This window comes from Bufo bufo, chromosome 2 (assembly GCF_905171765.1).
Source record: "Bufo bufo chromosome 2, aBufBuf1.1, whole genome shotgun sequence".
Lineage (NCBI taxonomy): Eukaryota > Metazoa > Chordata > Amphibia > Anura > Bufonidae > Bufo > Bufo bufo.
The window spans coordinates 432559831-432581159 of record NC_053390.1 but is presented as its reverse complement, the minus strand read 5'-3'; the positions used below and the strand labels follow the sequence as shown (position 1 = coordinate 432581159).

Sequence of the window (21329 nt, the reverse complement as noted above, 5' to 3'; positions counted from 1 at the left end):
TAGCTGTCAGTCACTGATAGGAGGTCTTATCAGTGATCCCACTGTTTATATATTCTACTTGGGGTGAATTGAACCCACTTTACTGAGGACCCCTCAAAGTAGGAGCTTCAACTGGAGACTTTTTTTTCATAATTCTTTAACTTTACAAAGGTGTTGTGGATTTCACAAGAATGTAAAAAGTCTAAAAATGTTGCACCTCTTTAAAGGCTATGTACACCTTTGGGGGCATTTTTTATTATTATTACATTGTACTCATTTTGAACTAAAAATATTTTTTAAATTGGTCTTTATTAAAAGAAAATATGGAGTCCCTTTTTCTGTACAGAGCTGACATGCTCTAGAAGTATCCTTTAGATTTTCTGTCTTTTTGGTGGTTTGTGGAGCAGACGGACTCCTTATCTCTGACCTTATAAACACTTATTATAGCTCAGTTCTTATCTTACTGATAAGAATGTGGCTTAAATAAGTGTTTATGACCTCTCAGTAGTTTAGAGATAAGGCTTATTAGACGACAGCATAAAGGCCAATAAAAATATTTTTTTTTTGCCAAAAATGAGTAACATGGAATCATAAAAAAAAAATTGCTTCCGAAGGTGTACCTCGCCTTTAACCCCTTCCCGACTAGCGTCGTAATAGTACGGCTCTGGCCGGGTTTTTTTTTTTTTTTTTTAAACTGTAGATTTTTATTAGCACATTACGTGCAAATTTTTCAATAATACAGAAATAAAGAAGAAAAACAAAGTGATACAGCATAGTTTGTACAGAGTCCACAGTGGACCATTAAGATGTAAAAAAGGCACAGAGACAGCACATACAGCAGTACAAATACCATGACTATGTCTAATAATGTATCACAAAAAACTCAGGACACGGCATAAGACAACTGACAGAACACAAAGGGAAAGGGACGGATGGGGGAAAGTAAGAACAGGGATGATGGAGGGGGGAAGGGTCCCTAGGGGGATGTCGAGTAGGTATCCCATGGAAGCAAGATCGCTTGGAACTGTTCCACAGTGTTGCTAAGGAACCCCGTGAGATAGTCAATGGACCTGAAGTCACGGAGCCTGGCCAGTAGCGTGGACTTGGTGGGAGGGCTAGTCTGTTTCCAGGATTTAGTGATGAAGGTTTTATCTGCGGTACTTAGGGAGAGGAACAGTCTGGGAGAGCACTTGCTCAGCCCCGGAGGTGGAAAGTTGAGTAGGTAGTCCTTTGGGTCCAGCGGTATAGGGGATCCAAAAAGGTAGTGAGCCACATCTTTTACCTCTTCCCAAAATGGGATAATGCTAGGACATGTCCAGGAAATGTGGTACAAGGAGCCTACATCGTTTAAGCACTGCCAGCAGACAGATGGAAAAGTGGGGTTTATACAATGTAGGAGCAGGAGTATGGTACCAAGCATTAGCAACTTATACTGGGTCTCCTTGTACATGGTGCAAATAGAGGCTGCCCTGTTCCATATAGTCTGCCAGGCACTGCGAGAAAGAGGTGATCCGAGGGCAGCGGCCCATTTATCCATTTACGCATGGTGGGGGATCTCGCCCTCCGCACACGTGGCCAAGAGGTGGTAGATGAGGGAAATCAGTCCCCTTGTTCCGGTGCCTAATCAGCATAGACGTTGAAATGGACTAGGGAGTGACACCTTGAGTGAACCAAAAACAGTACTCACATAATGATGAACCAGGAGATAGTGGAGTCTCTCAGTCCTCTGTACTTTTGATTGCTCCTGGAGCTGCGCAAAGGATTTAAGTGTCAAAGTAGCAGCATCTACAATGTCCGCTAAGAAAAAGAGACCCACCGACGACCAGACCTGGACCATAAAGGGGGTAAGGCTGGAGGGGATAGCTGGGTTGTAAAGGAAGGAGATCATGGAGGAATGCTGGCAAATCGTCTGTGGCAGGTGTCCCATATGTGCTTGGTAAAGGCCATGGGCCCCAGAAGGGGAGTGTGGGGGCAACAGGAGTCTGTTGCCATAGTAGTGTGTTCGGATGAATCGGAGCAAGCCAGAACTTTTCAACTTCCATCCATTTGGTGTATGTCTGTTGGGACGCCTAAAATGGGATGACACGTAGATGAGAAGCCCAGTAATAGTGCATGATATTGGGGACCGATAGGCCGCCTATGTCTGTGGCAGAAAACATGACCTTGCGGGGGATGCGGTGGCGTTTACCTTGTCATATGAAATTGAAAATTGCCTGTTGGAGGAGGCGTAGTTCTGACATAGGGATCCGCACTGGGAGGGTCTCAAAGTAGTAGAGCAATTTTGGGAGGAGAGACATCTTGACTGCTGCTATGTGGCCTAACAAAGATATTTCCAGGGGTTCCCATTTAGCAAGGAGGGACTTAAGCTCTCGAAAGAGGGCAGGAAATTACTGGAATACAGGGAGGCGTACGTAGGGGTAATATAAACACCCAGGTACTTTAGCGCGGCATCTGACCAACGGTAAGGGAAGTTACTTTGAAGCAGTGCTAGGTCATGGGTGGGTATAGAAATGGGCAGGGCCTCTGTCTTAGAAGTATTAACCTTATATCCTGAGAGGACACCATATTGTGATAGGTTAGGAAGTGTGATATGGGGATTGGTCAGGGTAAGGGGGACATTATCCGCATAAAGGGAAATTTAAATTCCTTGTCCCGTACTTTAAGTCCCTGGATGTCAAGGTTCAGCCGTATGTGTGCTGCCAGGGGTTCTATACATAGTGCAAAGATAAGCAGTGAGAGTTGGCAACCCTGACACGTTGCATTAGAAATATTAAACGGAATGGAGGAGCAGAAAGGCAGCTTGATAAGCGCCGAGGGGGCAGAGTAGAGGCTGAAAATGGCTTGTAAAATAGAGGTGGTGCAAACAGAGGATTTGGCTGCCCTGTTCCATATAGTCTGCCAGGCACTGCGAGAAAGGTGATCCGAGGGCAGCGGCCCATTTATCAATGTACGCACGATGGGGGATCTCGCCCTCCGCACACGTGGCCATAGGAAACAAGCAATTTTCTCATAGACTCCAATGCTAGTGCATTGGAGTCTATGAGAATAGCAATCTAATGATTGCATTATATAGTTCCCTATGGGAACTATAAAAAAAAGTGTAAAAAAAAAAAATTTAAGTTTTTGAAATTTAAAAAAAACAAAACATAAAAATTCTAATCACCTCCTTTTCCCAAAATAAAAATAAAAGAACTAAAAAAATTAAAAAATACACAGCATGGGTGTCGCGATATGCAAAAACACCCATAGTATAAAAATAAAATAAGGGAGGGATTGGAGTATATTAGAAAAGCAATTCAGAGTGAACAGTGGCGAGAATCACAATTTAGGATCCTGCATAAAGCTACATATGCATATAAGCTCTCATATTCTAATGCCCCAGCACACTATCTTAGGGAGTGTCCTAAATGCTCGCAGCCTAAAGCAGATCTTTTGCATGGTCTTTGGAGTTGCCAACGCATTAAACCATTATGGGACGACATAATCTCTTTGATTAAAGAGGTATGGGAGGTAGAGGTGAAAGCAGATCCCCAACCATGCATATTTCAGTATATTCCAGGACCCATGCGCAGGAACCTCGGATCCCTACTCGCCCTCCGCAGGTCCCTAGGCTAGGAGTCAGAGTAAGACATCCTGTTCCTTCTGGATCCGGAGGAACAGGAGTCTCACTGGCCAAGCTGCAAGCAAGGGGAAACAAATGCAACCTATGGCAATGGCAGGTACTTGCCACAAACATAGCAGAGACCTACCACAGACAACCAAGCCTGGAACCCATGTGGATGTACTGCCCACAGACAGCAGGACTCAGCACACAAACACACAACACACGGGAACCCAGGACCATAGGTGCAACAAAACAGCATAAAACCAAACACATCTTCCAGACACCAAAGGACATATATTTAGCTTATGACCAGAAGGTTGGCCCCCACTGGCAGTTGGTAAGTAACCAGGAGGATGTCTGCAGCCAGCATAGCTGAAACACCCTCTCTGGCTACTGCCTACAACTGAGGCTATATAGGGCCAAGAGGCCACACCCTACAATCAGACACACCCCGTGACTCACACACACTGAAAGGGAGTTAACCCTTCCAAAACCACAGAAGGAAAAACAAATTAAAGGAGAAGTGTCCAAACAACAAACACACTGTGGCTGTTGCCGCAGGCAACGACATGGGTGGCAAGCGTGTCCTGGGAGTCAGCCCAAAGGCCGGGACACTGCCATCACATGTACAACATACCACCAAACGTTGCCACGGACAGCCACAGTCCAGGGAAAATGTCAGTGCACACCAAACATAAACAAAGTGCACACAGACATACAAAAGTGCTTACAAACGCGCACACAACTCCGAGGGAACCGCACACATAGCTGTTGTCCGCGGCAACCGCACTTGAGGCCAACGACCTTATGCCGCAAGCTGCGGTTGACACTACAACCCAAAACCGCGGGCAACTGTATGCGGCTCCCAAGGAGTCACGGCCATAGCCGTGGCCGTGACAGTAGGACTGACAAAAAAGATCCTTTATTTAGAAAGATTAGAAGCGGGTAAAAACAAGGAGAAGGCAGTGGCAAAATTCATGAAAAAAGTGGAGGAAACTGGTTAAACATACCTTGACAAGGGAAGAAATGAAAGAGTTGATGACACCATTTGAGCTAACTAAATGGTATCTTGAGGCGAAGGTGAAGGGCACGCTGGGTTTATTAGAGATCTGAGTGTGTAGTTATAGACAATACCACATAATAGAAGTAAGGAGGGAGTAGTGAGATTAGTATGGGCAGCAGATGTTGGGGTGGGGTGGGGGAATGGTTGGGAGGGAGATATGTTTAATATTTTGATTGTAAGATTTCCTAATGATGTAAACTAATGACAAAAAAAAAGGATGTATGTGAAAGTATCTGATATAGATAATGGTTATATACTCCATGTTATATATCATATGTGATATGCAAAGGTATGCTTTATACATCTGATTAAAGAAAGTTATAACAAAAAAATATATATATAAAAATATATTTCCCATACGGCAAACAGCAAAAACGGAAAAAAGCGTCCAAATGGCCGATTTGCCGTTTTTGGTCACTTCATTTTTTACAAAAAATTAAATTAAAAATGATCAAAAAGTCATACACACCCCAGAATGGTATCAATGAAAAGTTTAGATCGCCCCGCAAAAAATTAGCCCCCATACAGCTCCGTACACATAATTACAAAAAAGTTATAGAGGTCAAAATATGGCGACAAAAAAATAAAACTGATTTTTTTTCCCACTTTTTAATTTTTTTTATCACTATCAAAACGCAAGAAAAACTATACATATAAGGTATCGCCGGATTCGTACTAAACTGTAGAATAAAATTAACTGCTCAGTTTTATAGCATATCGAACGTCATAAATAACCCGTAAAACTGTGGTAGAATTGCTTTTTTTTTTTTTGCAATTTCACCCCATTTGGAATTTTTCCCCGATTCCAACTACATCATATGCAATATTAAATAGTGGCATTGGAAAGTACAACTTGTCCCGCAGAAATCAAGCCCTCATATGGCTATGTGAAAAGACAAATAAAAAAGTTATGACTCTGGGAAGGCCGGAAGCACAAAACGAAAACGCAAAAAAAATAAAAACTCCAGGGGTCAAATGGTTAAAGTCAGAAAACAAGTGTAACCTTATGATAGAGCAGTGCCATAAAGTACTGGATGCATATGCAGCGATCCCAGGAGAGGGAAGAGGAGTAAAAGCAGGGGGGTGGCCATATAAATTTCTTGGCGGATCGAAGCCCTCCTCACGACCGCTGGCTGGGTACATAATGATCTGACACTGCCCCTGGCCAGCATCTGCAGATGCCCTCCTTAATTCAATTGTATCACTATCCTATGCTGATAGGCCAGTATTTTATGCTGCAGTGTGGTATTTCGTTCTGCTGAGGTGGTATTTTATGCTGCACTACAGTATTTCTGGCCCAGCCGACTTATGTTGCTCCGTCTTATGTCAATTTGGACTCGCCTACAACTTGTAGCCACTTTTAGTTTTTTTTTTTCCAGTTCCCAGTCCACACCTGAGTGAAAGTAGCAGGAAGGGTGGTCGTAGTACTCATTCACACTGTTGCTCTCCTGAGCCATGCAGTGATAGGGATGGGGCACCTGTTCTTCCCTTCAGGGCACACGCTGATTCTCAGGGTCCCCTGCTTAGTGTAGATTGGGGTGCCCTTGGTGTTGGTGGGTTTGAGGTGCAAGGCAAGGCCCCTTGGTGCAGCTGTGGATGTCGGTGCAGTGTAGTGGTGCAGGAAACAGTTCTTTCACACTATAGGCTGCATTCACACAGCCGCATGTAATTTTCGGTCCGCAAATTGCGGATCTGCAAAAAAAACGGATGACGTCCGTATGGCATTCGCTTTTTTTGTAGATCCATTGTAACAATGCCTATCCTTGTCCGCAAAACGGACAAGAATAGGACATGTTCTATTTTTTTTGCGGGGCTACGGAACAGACATACTGATGCGGACAGCACACGGTGTGCTGTCCGCATTTTTTGCGGACCTATTGAAATCAATGGGTCCGCATCCTATCGGCAAAAAAAACGGAACAGACGCGGAAACAAAATACGTTTGTGTGCATGTAGCCTTAGGCCCCTTTCACACGAGCGAGTATTCCGCGCGGATGCGATGCGGGAGGTGAACGCATTGCACCCGCACTGAATACCGACCCATTCATTTCTATGGGGCTGTTCACATGAGCGGTGATTTTCACGCATCACTTGTGCGTTGTGTGAAAATCGCAGCATGCTCCTCTTTGTGCGTTTTTCACGTAACGCAGGCCCCATAGAAATGAATGGGGTTGCGTGAAAATCGCAAGCATCCGCAAACAAGTGCAGATGCGGTGCGATTTTCACGCACGGTTGCTAGGAGACGATCGGGATGGGGACCCGATCATTATTATTTTCCCTTATAACAGGTGATTCACCATGGTAAAAGATCATGTGACGTACCATGTGATGACCGGAGTGACGTCATCAAAGGTCCTTGACCTATAATGAATGCTCACCACAGGTCCTATTCAACAAATGAGACAGAAGCAGATGCCGGGCTACGCGATCAAGTGGACTAAGGTGAGTTAAAAATTTATTTTTATTTTTTTAACCCCTCCAGCGCTGTTTTACTATGCATTCTGTATTCAGAATGCTATTATTTTCCCTTATAACCATGTTATAAGGGAAAATAATACAATCTACAGAACACCGATCCCAAGCCCGAACTTCTGTTCCCGGAACGCACCCGCACATTTTCCCGCAACGCCCGTGTGAAAGAGGCCTTAGGATTAGTGTTGAGCGAACTTGTGTTTTAAGTTCGGCATCTAAAGTTCGAGTTCAGGTTATCGAAGTATCCCGTTATGGATTTTAAATTCCGTTATGGTCCATGGTAGCGGAATCCATAACGGGATACTTCGATAACCCGAACCCGAACTTTAGACGCCGAACTTAAAACACAAGTTCGCTCAACACTACTTAGGATGTGTTCAGTAAAACTTGCACGATTTTGCAAGCAAGTTCAGTTGGTTTTGTCTGCATTTGCGTTCAGTGTTTTAGTTTTTCCGAGTGGGTGCAATCAGTTTTGATGCGTTTTTCACAATCAACCTCTCCCAGCAACCATCAGTGAAAAACGCATTGCATCCAGATTACATCCGGATGCAATGCGTTTTTTACTGAAGCTCCATTAACTTCTACATGAATGGCTAGGGCTACGTGAAAACGCTGAATATAGAACATATTGTCATTCTCACGCAACACAAAGATGATGCGTCAAAAACAACGCTCATGTGCACGGACCCATTGAAATGAATGGGTCAGGATTCAGTGTGGGTGCTATTTGCTCATGTCATGCATTGCACCCACATGGAAAACTTGCTCATGTGAAAGGGGCCTTAAAGTTCTCAGCTGGCAGGTGTTACACAAATACACTTTTCACAGTTCTTACAGGTAACACACAAAAGTAGTTAATAGGTCAAGGTGTTTCTTTTAAAGCAATCTTCCTTAGGGCTCATGCACACGAACGTTTTTTGCGTTCCGTATATGGGCCATATTTTGATTCCGTATACGGTACCATTCATTTCAATGGGTCCGCAAAAGATGCAGACAGCGCACTGTGTGCTGTCCGCATTCATTGCTCCTTTACATGGCCCCGCAAAAATTATGAGGCATGTCCTATTCTTGTCCATTTTGCAGGGAGGCATCCGTATTTTGCGGACCGCAAAAAACGGCACGGTCGTGTGCATGAGCCCTTACACTTTTCTAGCCGACTTTGATATAAGCATCCTGCCATGGCGTACAACACTTTCTCTTGACGCAATGCAATGCAACCTCAGGGCGGACCCTAAATGTCAGAATATGGGCTCTTTCACACTTGCGTTGTTCTGTACCGGCATAGAGTTCCGTCGTCAGGGCTCTATGCCGGAAGAATCCTGATCAGGATTATCCCCATGCATTCTGAATGGAGAGAAATCTGTTCAGGATGCATCAGGATGCCTTCAGTTCCGGAACGGAACTTTTTTTGCCGGAGAAAATACCGCAGCATGCTGCGCTTTTTGCTCCGGCCAAAAATCCTGAACACTTGCCGCAAGGCCGCATCCGGAATTAATGCCCATTGAAAGGCATTAATCCGGATCCGGCCTTAAGCTAAACGTTGTTTTGGCGCATTACCGGATCCGACGTTTAGCTTTTTCTGAATGGTTACCATGGCTCCCAGGACGCTAAAGTCCTGTTTGCCATGGTAAAGTGTAGTGGGGAGCAGTATACTTACCGTCCGTGCGGCTCCCGGGGTGCTTCAGAGTGACGTCAGGGCATGGATCACGTCATCCATGCGCATGGGGCGCTCTGACGTCATTCTGGAGCGCCCCGGGAGCCGCACGGACTGTAAGTATAGTGCTCCCCCGCTCCCCACTACTACTATGGCAGCCAGGACTTTAATAGCGTCCTGGGTGCCATAGTAACACTGAACGCATTTTGAAGACGGATCCGTGTGAAAGAGGCCTATGCTCTGCACTTTTTTTTTTAACAGGTTGATGTACTTGCAGTATACTTCCACATTGCCCTCTGCGGGATGTGGATATTGTTTTATGCAGATAGCCAATTTGCTCCAATGTATGTTCAGGGAGCAGAAGAAAATTCCTAAACAAATATGCTGTAGAACAATAGGTCCTCTTTAGACACTCTGAGGGACATTTACTAGGGGCAGCACGCCATTATTGTGGCGTAAAAAAAATCCGCAAATTGTGGCGCACACCATATGTGCACCATATTTTGCAGCTTTTAAAGCTTCGCCACTTTTTCAAAGTGCAGAGAAAAGGGAGGAGGTAGGGCTTACAGGGGCCCGCCTGATTTTTCTATAATTTACTCCAAGTTATAGTTGAAGTCTGCCCCAGCCCCTGGCTGGTGTAGACTTTAATTTCTGCTGCACAGCAGGGCAGAGCTGCGCCTAATTTATTAAGACCCTCTTAATAAATTAGGCACATCTCACACCAGCGCTAGGGTTGCCATCCGGCTGGTATCTCACTGGCATAGCCAGTATTTTATTGGCCCTGCCGGGGTCTGTAAATTTTTTCTCCCGGCAATATTAATTGCTGGTATTTTCTTGTGCTGACTGTTACTAATGAGCGCTTCCATTGTGGAGTGCTCATTAATACGGCCTTCACCTCCCTCCCCCACTTTTGTTAATTAACAAAAAAAAAAACACCCACCTCCTCTATTTGCTCGGCTGTGGGGAACACTCGCTGCTGACTAGAGGACAGGACCTGCGAGACGTCATCACGCTGCAGCGCAGGTCCTGAGCATCCAGTCAGCAGTGAGTGTTCACAGCGCTGCGATCAAATGGAGGAGGTGAGTGGTGAGCTTTTATTAATTTTTTTTGCAGAAGCCGAAAAGGGGGCACTAATGGGGGCATTATTCTTACTGGGGGTACTAATGGGGGCATTATTCTTACTGGGGGAACTAATGTGGGCATTATTCTTACTGGGGAGCACTAATGGGGGCATTATTCTTACTGGGGAGCACTAATGGGGGCATTATTCTTACTGGCTAGCACTAATGGGGGCATTATTCTTACTGGGGAGCACTAATGGGGGAATTATTCTTACTGGGGGGGCACTAATGGAGGCATTAATAATTCTGGGGCACACTAATGGGGCCATTACTCATTTTAAGGCTGATTTATTGGCCTGTATTTGTGGGAGGGGCTATGCCATGCTATTTAGGCTCTTTTCCCCCTCCCCTACTTCCTACGTCTGCTCAACACAGATCGTGGCCATATCCGTGTGCGTCTGGTTAGTTGCCTTACTGCTCCCTATCCACACCGTGCGCTGTGTCCACCGTTTTCGCGTCTAACTCGTTCACCCGCCTTCCCAGGTAAGTTGCCGCCTCAGTCAGCGGCCCGTTGCTCAAAGTCCAGGTCGGCAGCGCCGGCTCCCCAGGTAAGGGGGAGTCACGCTGCACCGGAGTGAACTGCCTGGATGCATCGGCTCCCACGCGGCAGTATAGGCAGGGTGCAGGAGTCAGCGTGGTCCCGAATTTTTCGCAAATGTCTGGCACGGGCCGCTGTGCCATTAGTGAGGCAGGGTATTTGGTTGTGTTCGTTGTACTTACCTCGGTGTCCTCTCCGTCTGGTGTCCTTTCCTGCTGCCACCGGCCCGCTTGCTTCAGTTCACTCGGCGTCCCAGGCTCCTTCCTGTCTGGCTCCATACGCCCCCAGTGGCCACAACTGAGAATGCAGGACGGGGAGCTCACTACACAGAGTGTAGCAGGTCTTGAGAGTGAGCACCCTCTGGTGGTCACTCCTGCTACTGCAGTAAAAAAAAAAAAAAAAAAGAAAAGAAACACATTTACTTATTTATGCCATTGTTTTACTTAGGCACACAAAAAAAAAAGGAGGTTGAATTAACACGATGGTGTGCGTGCGTGTGTGTATATATATATATATATATATACACTCACCTAAAGAATTATTAGGAACACCATATTAATACGGTGTTGGATCCCCTTTTGCCTTCAGAACTACCTTAATTCTACGTGGCATTGATTCAACAAGGTGCTGATAGCATTCTTTAGAAATGTTGGCCCATATTGATAGGATAGCATCTTGCAGTTGATGGAGATTTGAGGGATGCACATCCAGGGCACGAAGCTCCCGTTCCACCACATCCCAAAGATGCTCTATTGGGTTGAGATCTGGTGACAGTGGGGGCCATTTTAGTACAGTGAACTCATTGTCATGTTCAAGAAACCAATTTGAAATGATTCGAGCTTTGTGACATGGTGCATTATCCTGCTGGAAGTAGCCATCAGAGGATGGATACATGTTCTCATTCTGTTTACGCCAAATTCGGACTCTACCATTTTAATGTCTCAACAGAAATCGAGACTCATCAGACCAGGCAACATTTTTACAGTCTTCAACAGTCCAATTTTGGTGAGCTTGTGCAAATTGTAGCCTCTTTTACCTATTTGTAGTGGAGATGAGTGGTACCCGGTGGGGTCTTCTGCTGTTGTAGCCCATCCGCCTTAAGGTTGTGCGTGTTGTGGCTTCACAAATGCTTTGCTGCATACCTCGGTTGTAACGAGTGGTTATTTCAGTCAACGTTGCTCTTCTATCAGCTTGAATCAGTCGGCCCATTCTCCTCTGACCTCTAGCATCCACAAGGCATTTTTGCCCACAGGACTGCCGCATACTGGATGTTTTTCCCTTTTCAAACCATTCTTTGTAAACCCTAGAAATGGTTGTGCATGAAAATCCCAGTAACTGAGCAGATTGTGAAATACTCAGACCGGCCCGTCTGGCACCAACAACCATGCCACGCTCAAAATTGCTTAAATCACCTTTCTTTCCCATTCTAACATTCAGTTTGGAGTTCAGGAGATTGTCTTGACCAGGACCACATCCCTAAATGCATTGAAGCAACTGCCATGTAATTGGTTGACTAGATAATTGCATTAATGAGAAATAGAACACGTGTTCCTAATAATTCTTTAGGTGAGTGTATATATATATATATATATATATATATATACATGTATTACGGATGAAACAAACTGCCCTGCACACTTTATTAGGTATGTTCAGTCACCTCAAGTACGCATTCACTACGTCAGTTCATTTCCAAACCTCCGTAGTTTATGCATCATACGCATGTTTTGTTCGTCAATCTCGTTCACATCTCCAGTCGTGTTTAGCCGTTCCTTGTCTGTTTATGTATGTTTTCTCCATTTTCTCTCCAGGGACGTTGCTTCTTTTCAGGTCCACCGTCGTTTCTCAGTGACCCAGTATCATTTCCAACAGGTAGTATAGGGAAGTTTTCAGTGCTAGTTTCACCTTCTCATTTTCGTCGTCTAAAAAATCTTACGGTTTTATTTAGATATTCTCCTCATTCCCGCTATTTGCTTCTTCCGTGCTGTGGGTAAGTCAGCTCAGTTTGTCGGTGGCGGTATTCATTGATCACGAGGTGACGTTATCCACGTTGGCATGCGTATGCACACCACGTCGTTCGGTGGTAGGGTTTTCACTGGTGTCCAGTCCCGGGTCCCGTGTTTGTGCCTCATTCTCACGTACTGTATCCACAGGATCATGTCTCATGCCTCTGACATCATGGAGGCCTCGGTCAACGAAAATACCGCCAGGTTGTCCGAAGCGGGTAGCATCCCGTCACTACGGAGTTGGACCGTACCAAGGTTGATGGCAGAGCTGTCCAAGAGGGGTATCCCGTTTACAGCATCAGCCAGAAAGGCGGAATTATACCGCCTACTCAAGTCTTCTGCGAGTCCTCAACGTCAGGAGGAAGTCTCGATGGCCACAGTCCAGACCTCGCTCGCTCAGATTCACCTCATGCTAAATAATCTTACGTCATCAGTCACGGACATCCAATCCAGACTGGACACAGTCGAGTCCCGGGGTGCCGTTCTCACTCCTCCGGGTCCAGAGTTGGCCATCCCGTCCACATCCGCAGCGGGGTGTACCGGTACGACAGTCTCGGTTCCTAATATCCCCCCCGCTCATTTCATACCGGCCAACATCAGGAAAGATATTCTGGAAGGCAGGGATGTCAACTTGGCTTCCCTGTTGATTGCTCCTCGGGATTTCTCAGACAGCAAAGTCATTGCGTGCGGTGATGTCTCAGTAGTACTCAGGGGCCGCGATCTCAGGCTAAACAGGAAGCTCACCATCCCGGAGTTCCTTTTAGCTTTCAGCCTGTATAGAGACGTAATTTGTTCCATACGGCCCGACCGCAGGGAAGAGTTAGATCTTTATTTGTTTAGGGTGACCGAATTGGGGTACAAATATGGTGGTAGTTCATTTTACGATTATCACTGCTCTTTTTCAGCTAAGGCTGCGGCGGCCCTCAGTCAATTTCAGTTTCTCACAAATTGGGCTAATATCGACACTGAGATATTTTGCAGACACTTTGCTGGTCTTAGGGCTCCTGCTTGTTCTCTGTGTCAATCCATCTACCACACAGCAGAATGGTGTCACAAAGCTGCCTCAAGTGCTGATACTAGCCCTCCCGCACAGCCGTCTAGGCACCCTGATCCCCAGTATGCCTCTGGTTTAGTCGACAAATTGGGAAGGCCCATTCAATACCTCGGCCGGTCACAGATCTGTAATAATTTTAATTTTTCCTCCTGTAATTATAGTCAGTGTAGGCTGTTACATGTTTGTGTGAATTGTTTCAGAGAACATCCCAAGTCAGTCTGTACATTAAAAGCAGATAAGTCGTATCTGAGTGTCCTTAACGTTGATTGTCTGCTGCACTTCCTACGCAACCACCACGACCCTAGCTTCGTTCAGTTCCTCATGTCAGGGTTTAGATCAGGTTTCCACACTGGCCTAATCGCCTTGCCTGAATCGTCTTAAGAGTGCCGGAATTTATTGTCAGCGGAGCTCCACCCTCGGGCAGCAGATGAACTGATTTCCATCGAGTTGACTAAGGGGTTCCTAATAGGCCCCTTTTCTTCTCCTCCTTTTGCACGGTGGAGAGTCAGCCCCATAGGCGTAGTCACAGGCAAATTTAGTAACAAACAAAGGTTGATCATTGACTTGTCAGCCCCACATGGTCACTCCACCCCCAGTATTAACTCTCTCATACCCTCCGAAGAAGTCAGCATGAAATACTCCGCCATAGATCAGGCCATCACCATCATACTGCAGTTAGGACGTAAATCTATTCTGTCAAAAGCTGATATATCTGACGCCTTTAAGCTACTCCCCATCAGTCCAACTTTGTGGCAGTGGCACGGTATAAAGTGGAGAGATCTTTATTATTTTGCCTCTAAGCTCGCTTTCGGTTCAAAAAGCAGTCCATGGTTGTTTGACAAACTGGCCCAGGCTCTCCACTGGATACTAGTCAACGAGTTCCATTGTAGTTTTGTTATTCATTACTTAGACGACTTTCTGTTGTTGGAACGCCCCGAGTCCAATCCAATAGCACTGCAGTCGCTGCTGAACTGTTTTCACCAACTTGACATTCCCGTTTCCCCAAAAAAGGTTGAAGGTCCGTCCCCAGTTATTACTTTCCTAGGTATCATTCTGGACACGGTAAACATGGTCGCTAAATTACCGGAAAACAAACTGGACAGGATTAGGTTCACCCTCCACAATTTCACGCAGACCAGAACCATTAAAAAAGTTGAATTACAGTCTCTTTTAGGCATGTTAAATTTTGCTATGCGAGTCATGCCCCAAGGTAGGCCATTCGTGTCACGACTACTAGCTCTCCTTCCTTCAGCTCCCTCCCAAGACAGCCTCGTATGCCTTGACGACCAAATAGTAGCCGACTTAGCCATGTGGGACTATTTTCTTAGTAACTGGAATGGTATTTCTCTCCTCATCCCAGTGGTGTCCAATAGTTCCCCTATAGTCTTCTCTGATGCAGCTCCCAGTTCTGGATTCGCAGCCATTTTTGGCACACATTGGCTAGCGGACGTATGGCCTGACGAAGTCAAGACACTGCCAGGGTTTCTTCAGTCTTCAGCTTCCTGTGAGATTTACCCCTTAGTCGCAGCCGCTCATGTGTAGGGTCATGAGTGGACCAGTCACACGGTGTTGTTCATTTCCGACAATGCAGCAGTTATGGATATCCTAAATAACGGGTCGTCTAAATCCCCGCAGGTGTTGCCCTTCCTCAGACGGCTAGTGTTTCCTTCATTACAATACCAGTTTCGCTACATATGCTCACATATATCAGGACAGAAGAATGTCGCAGATGATGCGCTGTCTAGAGCTAATTTTGGCCTTTTCTCGCAGATATTTCCCGACGCAGACGCCAGCGGAGCCACAGTCCCTCCGTTTCCTTCTCTGGTTTGGACATAAACTCTCACTTAGCTACAACTCGTTCTCTACTGGCCAAGTCCCTGTCACCCAACACTGCCAGGGCTTATCAAACAGGTTGGAGGGCATTTCTTAAATTTCAAGACAAATTTCCCCAAGGCGTCCTCGATTTTACCGACTACATCCTGGCCTTCATTGGTTATTGTCACTCTGAGTTGAATTTGTCGCACTCCACAGTCAATTCTTACTTAGCCGGTGTACAGCATTTCCGAGCCTCCAGTCAACCAGAAGCTCCCTCACTGTTCTCCATTCACGTAGTCAAGGCTACACTTAGGGGACTTGAGAAATGCAATCCTAACAGGCGGCCGGGCAAATATTTTGTCAGTTGTCTGACATGTTAGACCGTAGCCCTTTCGGAGCCCAGCAAAGTCTAGTGATAAAAGCAGCCATATACCTGGCTTTCTATGGCTTCCTGAGACCAGGAGAGTTTACCTCAGCCCGTAGCAGCCGCAGGTATCTGACTGTCGGACAACTGAAGACTGACACAGACAATTTCATTCTCTCGCTCATGTGCACCAAAACTTCACAGACAGGCCCTCCTACCCAGATCACGTACTACCCAACCACTCACCGCTGGTGCCCCGTTCAAGCGTTACACAAGTTGTTAAGTAGTATTGACAGTTCGTCACCTCAGAGGCCACTATTGCCTTTCAATGCAGCACACCTCACGAGCTCCCAGTTTGTTTCACATGTTCGCTCCCTGATGGCCAACCTAGGCTTAGACCCGGCATCCGTCTCCGGCCACTCCTTTCGGATTGGCGCCGCTTCTGCAGCATCCAAGAACAGAGTTCCTGCTCACGTCATCAGGAAATTAGGGCGCTGGCACTCCTCCTGTTATTCCAGATACATACCTCACCCGAACGTTGAAATGTCTCACGCCTGTCAGAATCTTGTACTATAAATGCTCTTTTTGGCCTCCTTCAGTCATCCCTACGACGTTGCGGTTACGGCACAAATCAAACCGTTTAGTTAACTACTAGTTAGGGTCCCGGTACAGGGGTAGCCCCGACCACAAGTTTTAAGGCCGATTTATTGGCCTGTATTTTTGGGAGGGGCTATGCCATGCTATTTACTGGGGGGTGCTAATGGGAGCATTGATATTATTGGGGGGTACTAATGGGGGCATTATAAGTTCTTGGGGGCACTAATGGGAGCATTACTATTACTGGGGGAAATATTAATTCTGGGGGGGTGCCAATGGGGCATTATTAATGATGGAGGAGCACTAATGGAGGCATTAATTCTGGGGCACATTAATAGGGCCATTACTCTTACTAGGAGGCACTAATGGGGCATTACTTACTATTACTGGGGAGTGCTAATGGGGAGCATTGATATTATTGGGGGGTACTAATGGGGGCATTATTAGTTCTTGGGGGCACTAATGGGAGCATTACTATTACTGGGGGCAATATTAATTCTGGGGAGGTGCTAATGGGGCATTATTGATAGGGGGCCACTAATGAGGCCATTAATATTACTGGGGGGCACTAATGGGGGCATCAATATTATTGGGAGCCAGAGTATGACAGTGACTTCACACCCCGTGTTAATTATGGTTAAAAATAGGACTGTTCTATTAGGGGCCGGCTGTTCCTTTCCGCAATACATAATGCACATGGACGGCCGTGAGCACTAACCCTTCTTTCTGTGTCTGTTCCGTTTTGTGTTTTTTTTACGGAACCATTTATTTCAATGGGTCCGCAAAAAAAACTGAAGTTACTCCTTGTGCATTACGTTTCCGCATTTTAGAGTGTCCGTTTTGCAAAAAAATATAACTTGTCCTATCATTGTCCGCATTACAGACAAGGATAGTACTGTTCTATTAGGGGTCAGCTATTCCGTTAAATACATACGGTCATGTACATGAGGCCTAAGCCAGTTTTCCTGTGCACCAGTTTTGATAAATGTCCCTCAGGGTTGTTCTAACCTCCTCCTCCTCCCTTATAGGGAAGGGAAACAGCCCCACCTAGGGGTTGGTGGATATAAATACAGCACATACCGTAAATACAATACAGTCCTTTTGCTCTGCAGTGGGACTCTGCACATGCCATTATGGAGGGTATGGCCTAGGTTACTAGGTAAAAGAGTAGGCGGTCACATGAAAGGAGAACATGGCAGAGACATAACCAGCTGGGAACTTCCTATCATGGCACTGGTCTTTTACATCACAAAATGAAGCAGCGGTGTAACACGGTTCATTCCACTTCACGTCTAAGGACTAGTGCTACAATATAAGCTTATGTTCACATTCTGGAAATATTTACAATTTGGACTCCGTCCAGCGCCCGGCATAACCCCCCCCTTCCCCTGCCTCCTCTCGCGTCACAGTCCCTCAGGGTGCATTATGGGACAGCCCTTGTTTGCCACTTTAAGAATCCCTCTTTTAACCTAGCGTCATGAAAAGGGCGGGAAAAGGCGTTTTTATGATTAACAGCCACCTTCTTCCCGCCCACCAGAAGGAGCCAGCCCGACGTCACCGCCCATTCCCCTTTTTCATTGGACTAGAACGGTGCGCAGGAATTTTTCTAATTGGAAAGCACATGAGTGCGGTTGAAACTCCTCCCCATGAATGGCGCTACGGCTCTGGAGTGGAGCATTCGAATGGGGCGGGGCTGAAGCCTCTGCCTTCGAGTGGTCGCTCGGGTTTTCAGAGCGGCGAATATTCTAATTTGTGGAACTAGAATCCTGCCCGCCCCACCATGCTGACTACACACGCTCCGCCCTCCGGCCAGCTCCAGCCTTCAGTGTAATAGCTCCATAGCTCTTCCATACCCCCAGCTTAGTGTGGTTGGTTCTCCTTCCTGTCAGTCACACAGCAGCTACACGGAAGCGTGGCGCCGGCGCAGTTTTCTGCCTAGCAACCGTGAAGCCGGCTTTAAAGCGGTAATTTCGGCTCGGCGGAGTGCTCTGTTCGTGTGCTCGGAAGTTCCCTTCGAAGATACGGCGCTGGAAGCCACCGTGGAGGTGCAGGCTTTTATGGCCCAGTCGACCCCAGCCGCCGACACGGAGTCCTTCTTGCGGCCGGACTCGGGGGAGGAGCCATGTCCCCCTGCTGAGGTGAGGTCTGGAGCTCGGAGGGGTTATCGACGCTGTGGAAAGCCGTGCGTACCAACGGGCCGCTACGGCTCCTTGGGGTTCTAACCGTTTACGCCCCGGGGTCAGTAGTCCGTATCACTTCAGTGAGGTCAGAGGTCCCTAACAATTCTGGCTCATGGGATAGCATGCGCTCTGGTACAAAGGTTCCTGTAGAATACATGCGTATCCTTGTAGTGAGGGGTCCCTTGGCTGAAGAGCTTGCACGCTAACCTTGAGAGGACCACATTAGTGGCAGAATAGTCAATCTAATAGCCCAAGTTTGGAGAACTTGTGACTGGGTCACATTACCAGGGGTGGAGATCAGTAGTGTGGCCTCTATTGTTATTCAGATTGTGTGCTCCCCTGAGCCTCAGAGACCCCATGGGATTGCTGGAAAAGTCATGGAGTTCACGTAATTGTTGAAAAGAAATCTGGAAGGTAACACTTTGGGGTTTTCTACAAGCCCCTCTCTCCCCCCGCCCAGCTTTGGTGGAGGTAGTAAGAAGTGGCTGGGAGGTGAACGCCGTGCTCCACTAATTGGCAGGGTGGCTGTTAAATGGGGGCTGGCCCAGCCGGATACTTAGAAAATGGCTGCAGCCAGTGACGTCTGTCAGAAGGGTTAATGTGCTTACTGTACAGCTAGGTGGCTTCTGTACAAATAGTCACAGGGGATGTGCCCTGAAATGCCGCTCTTCCGGGAGAGCCTCGCTGCTTCTGAGCGTCGCCTTCCATGGTTTAGAAACCTGTCTGATGTTCTTTCAGCATCTCTGTAGGATCTAATATTTCAGCAGTCTTGGACTACCTTTTTCTTCTTGGGCTCATTAGCTGGATATGGAGCGAGTACCGGTACTTTTCCCAAACTGTCCCCCGCTATTGATTTCACAAATGAAAAGGGCTGTTTGAGACGATAAACTGGGTTAGGGTACTTTCACAGTAGCGTTGTTAGAATTAACGGAACTGCCTGATCCGGCAAACTGATAACTTTTTTTTTTTTTTTTTTTTTTTCCCCCGTCTCATCTGGAATAACGGATCCGGTATTTAATTATTTTTTATTTTTTTTTCAAAGGTCAAAAGCGAAAAACCTGCTCCTCTTATATCCCGGCTCTTGCGCACACCGGAAAACCGAATCAGACTATGCGGCAATTTCCCGGAACAAGTGGTACCGGATCCGGCATTAATACATCTCTATGGAAATTAATGCCGGCAAGAGCGGTAGTGTTCTGGGATTTTGCCTGGAAAAAATAACACGGCAAGCTGCGGTATTTTCTCCGGCCAAATACCTTACAAGGGACCGAACGGAGGACATCCTGATGCATACTGAACAGATTGCTTTCCATTCAGAATGCATTAGGACAAAACGGATGCGTTTTTTTCTTTGGTATTGAGACCCTTTACCGGATTTCAATACCGGAAAAGAATAACCCTAGTCTAAAAGAGAGGATCCCATACTCGCCATGGTTCCATAGCTGCAATGTGGAGGTGCCACTGTACCCCACTATGGGCACGTAAACGTAGCAGCGATGGAAAGAACGCCCACTGAACCAGTTAATATAGGATCCTTTTAGTATTTTTTTTTTTTTTTTTTTTTTTTGGGGGATCCCCTTTCATCTGTACAAACCCCATGAAGTAACTCTACAGCGTTGGTGTTCTGTGAGGGTGCTGGCAGGCGGTTATGGTGCAAGGGAAGAGACACCGCAGACTTCAATTACATTAATGTTAATCTGTTTTGTAATTAATATAATTCAGTTTGTTGTTGCAAAAACCACATGCGTCTTTTTTTTGCTGCACCAAAACTGCAGCACTGCGTGTGCCAGCACCCTAAATGTATGGTGCAGGCTCATAAGCTGAGCTCGCTCCATTCATGGTAGGTGCTGGGCGCTGGCTGTGTAATATAAGTGCCACCTACACGGTGACTTGTGACTTCTTGTTGCAGAAAAGTCGTGGTGTCGCAAAAAATTGATCTAAGTTGGGTTTCTGTGCGACAACCGAAATGCAACACTATTGACTGCAATTAAAAAAGAAAATAATAATTTGTTCGTAGTGTACTCGTACCCTTATTGTCCTGCTGCCCGTCAGTGTAGCCCTAGCCTTAGTGCAATGACTGGGATCGAAGATAACGCTATTCCTGGCCATTTAACCCCGAAGATGCTGCAGTAATTCAGACCTCAACAGTGAAATTGTGGGTGCTCTGCTTAGTTGCTATGACAGCCTGGGTCTTTGTTAAGGCTCCCGGGTCTGCCATAGCAAACTGCCAGCAGGCCACAGCGCTCACTGGAGTGCTGCGGCCTCTTTTAACAGTTGATTGGCTGGGGTGCTGGGAGTCGGACCCCCACCGATCACATATTGGTGGCCTGTCCTGACTATAGGCCATCAACATGAAAATTCCGGGAAAACCACTTTAAATGGTGCCATGTCAAACTACAACTTGTCCCACAAATAAGCCCTCGTAAGGCTATGTAGACGGAAATTCACAAGTTAGGGCTCTTAGAAGGCGGGCAGGGAAATCCTTGCAGTCTGTCTCGCTGGATAGAGTGAGCTCCCCTTGAGAACAATGGGAGCTGGATCCCCCACGTCCGCCAGTTTTTTTGAAGTGGAATCCCCACCATAATTCCGGCCTCCAAATACACAGTGTAGCATGCTTTGGTCCAGTGCTGCAAATCTTAGCATTATGGGGGGGGGGGGTGTATTATTTGAAGTCTGTTTTTCTGGAGCTGTCGCATGTTTGAGAAAGTTGATACTTTTTTAGGGTCCCATTCACACGTCCGTAGTGCATTGCGGATCTGCAATACACACGGCCGGCACCGCCATACAACTACCTTTTCTTGTCCGCAATTGCGGACAAGTATAGGACATGTTCTATTTTTTTCCGGAGCCGTGGGCCGGAAGATGGGAGGGGGGGGCGCTCT

General features: G+C 46.5%; 1 protein-coding gene across 3 annotated transcripts in view; it reads left to right on the top strand.

Moving 5' to 3' along the window:
* The first annotated feature begins 18126 nt into the window (after positions 1–18126).
* The window catches only part of GATAD2A (GATA zinc finger domain containing 2A), a 66175-nt gene continuing 62972 nt past the window's right edge, over positions 18127–21329 (top strand). The window contains exon 1 of one of the 3 annotated variants that reach the window (XM_040417412.1): positions 18127–18405. In XM_040417412.1, the coding sequence (XP_040273346.1) occupies positions 18325–18405 (81 nt within the window). In that variant the 5' untranslated portion in view covers positions 18127–18324. The remainder of the gene's footprint in view (positions 18406–21329) is intronic. The other 2 variants (XM_040417407.1, XM_040417408.1) reach the window with 2 other exon arrangements.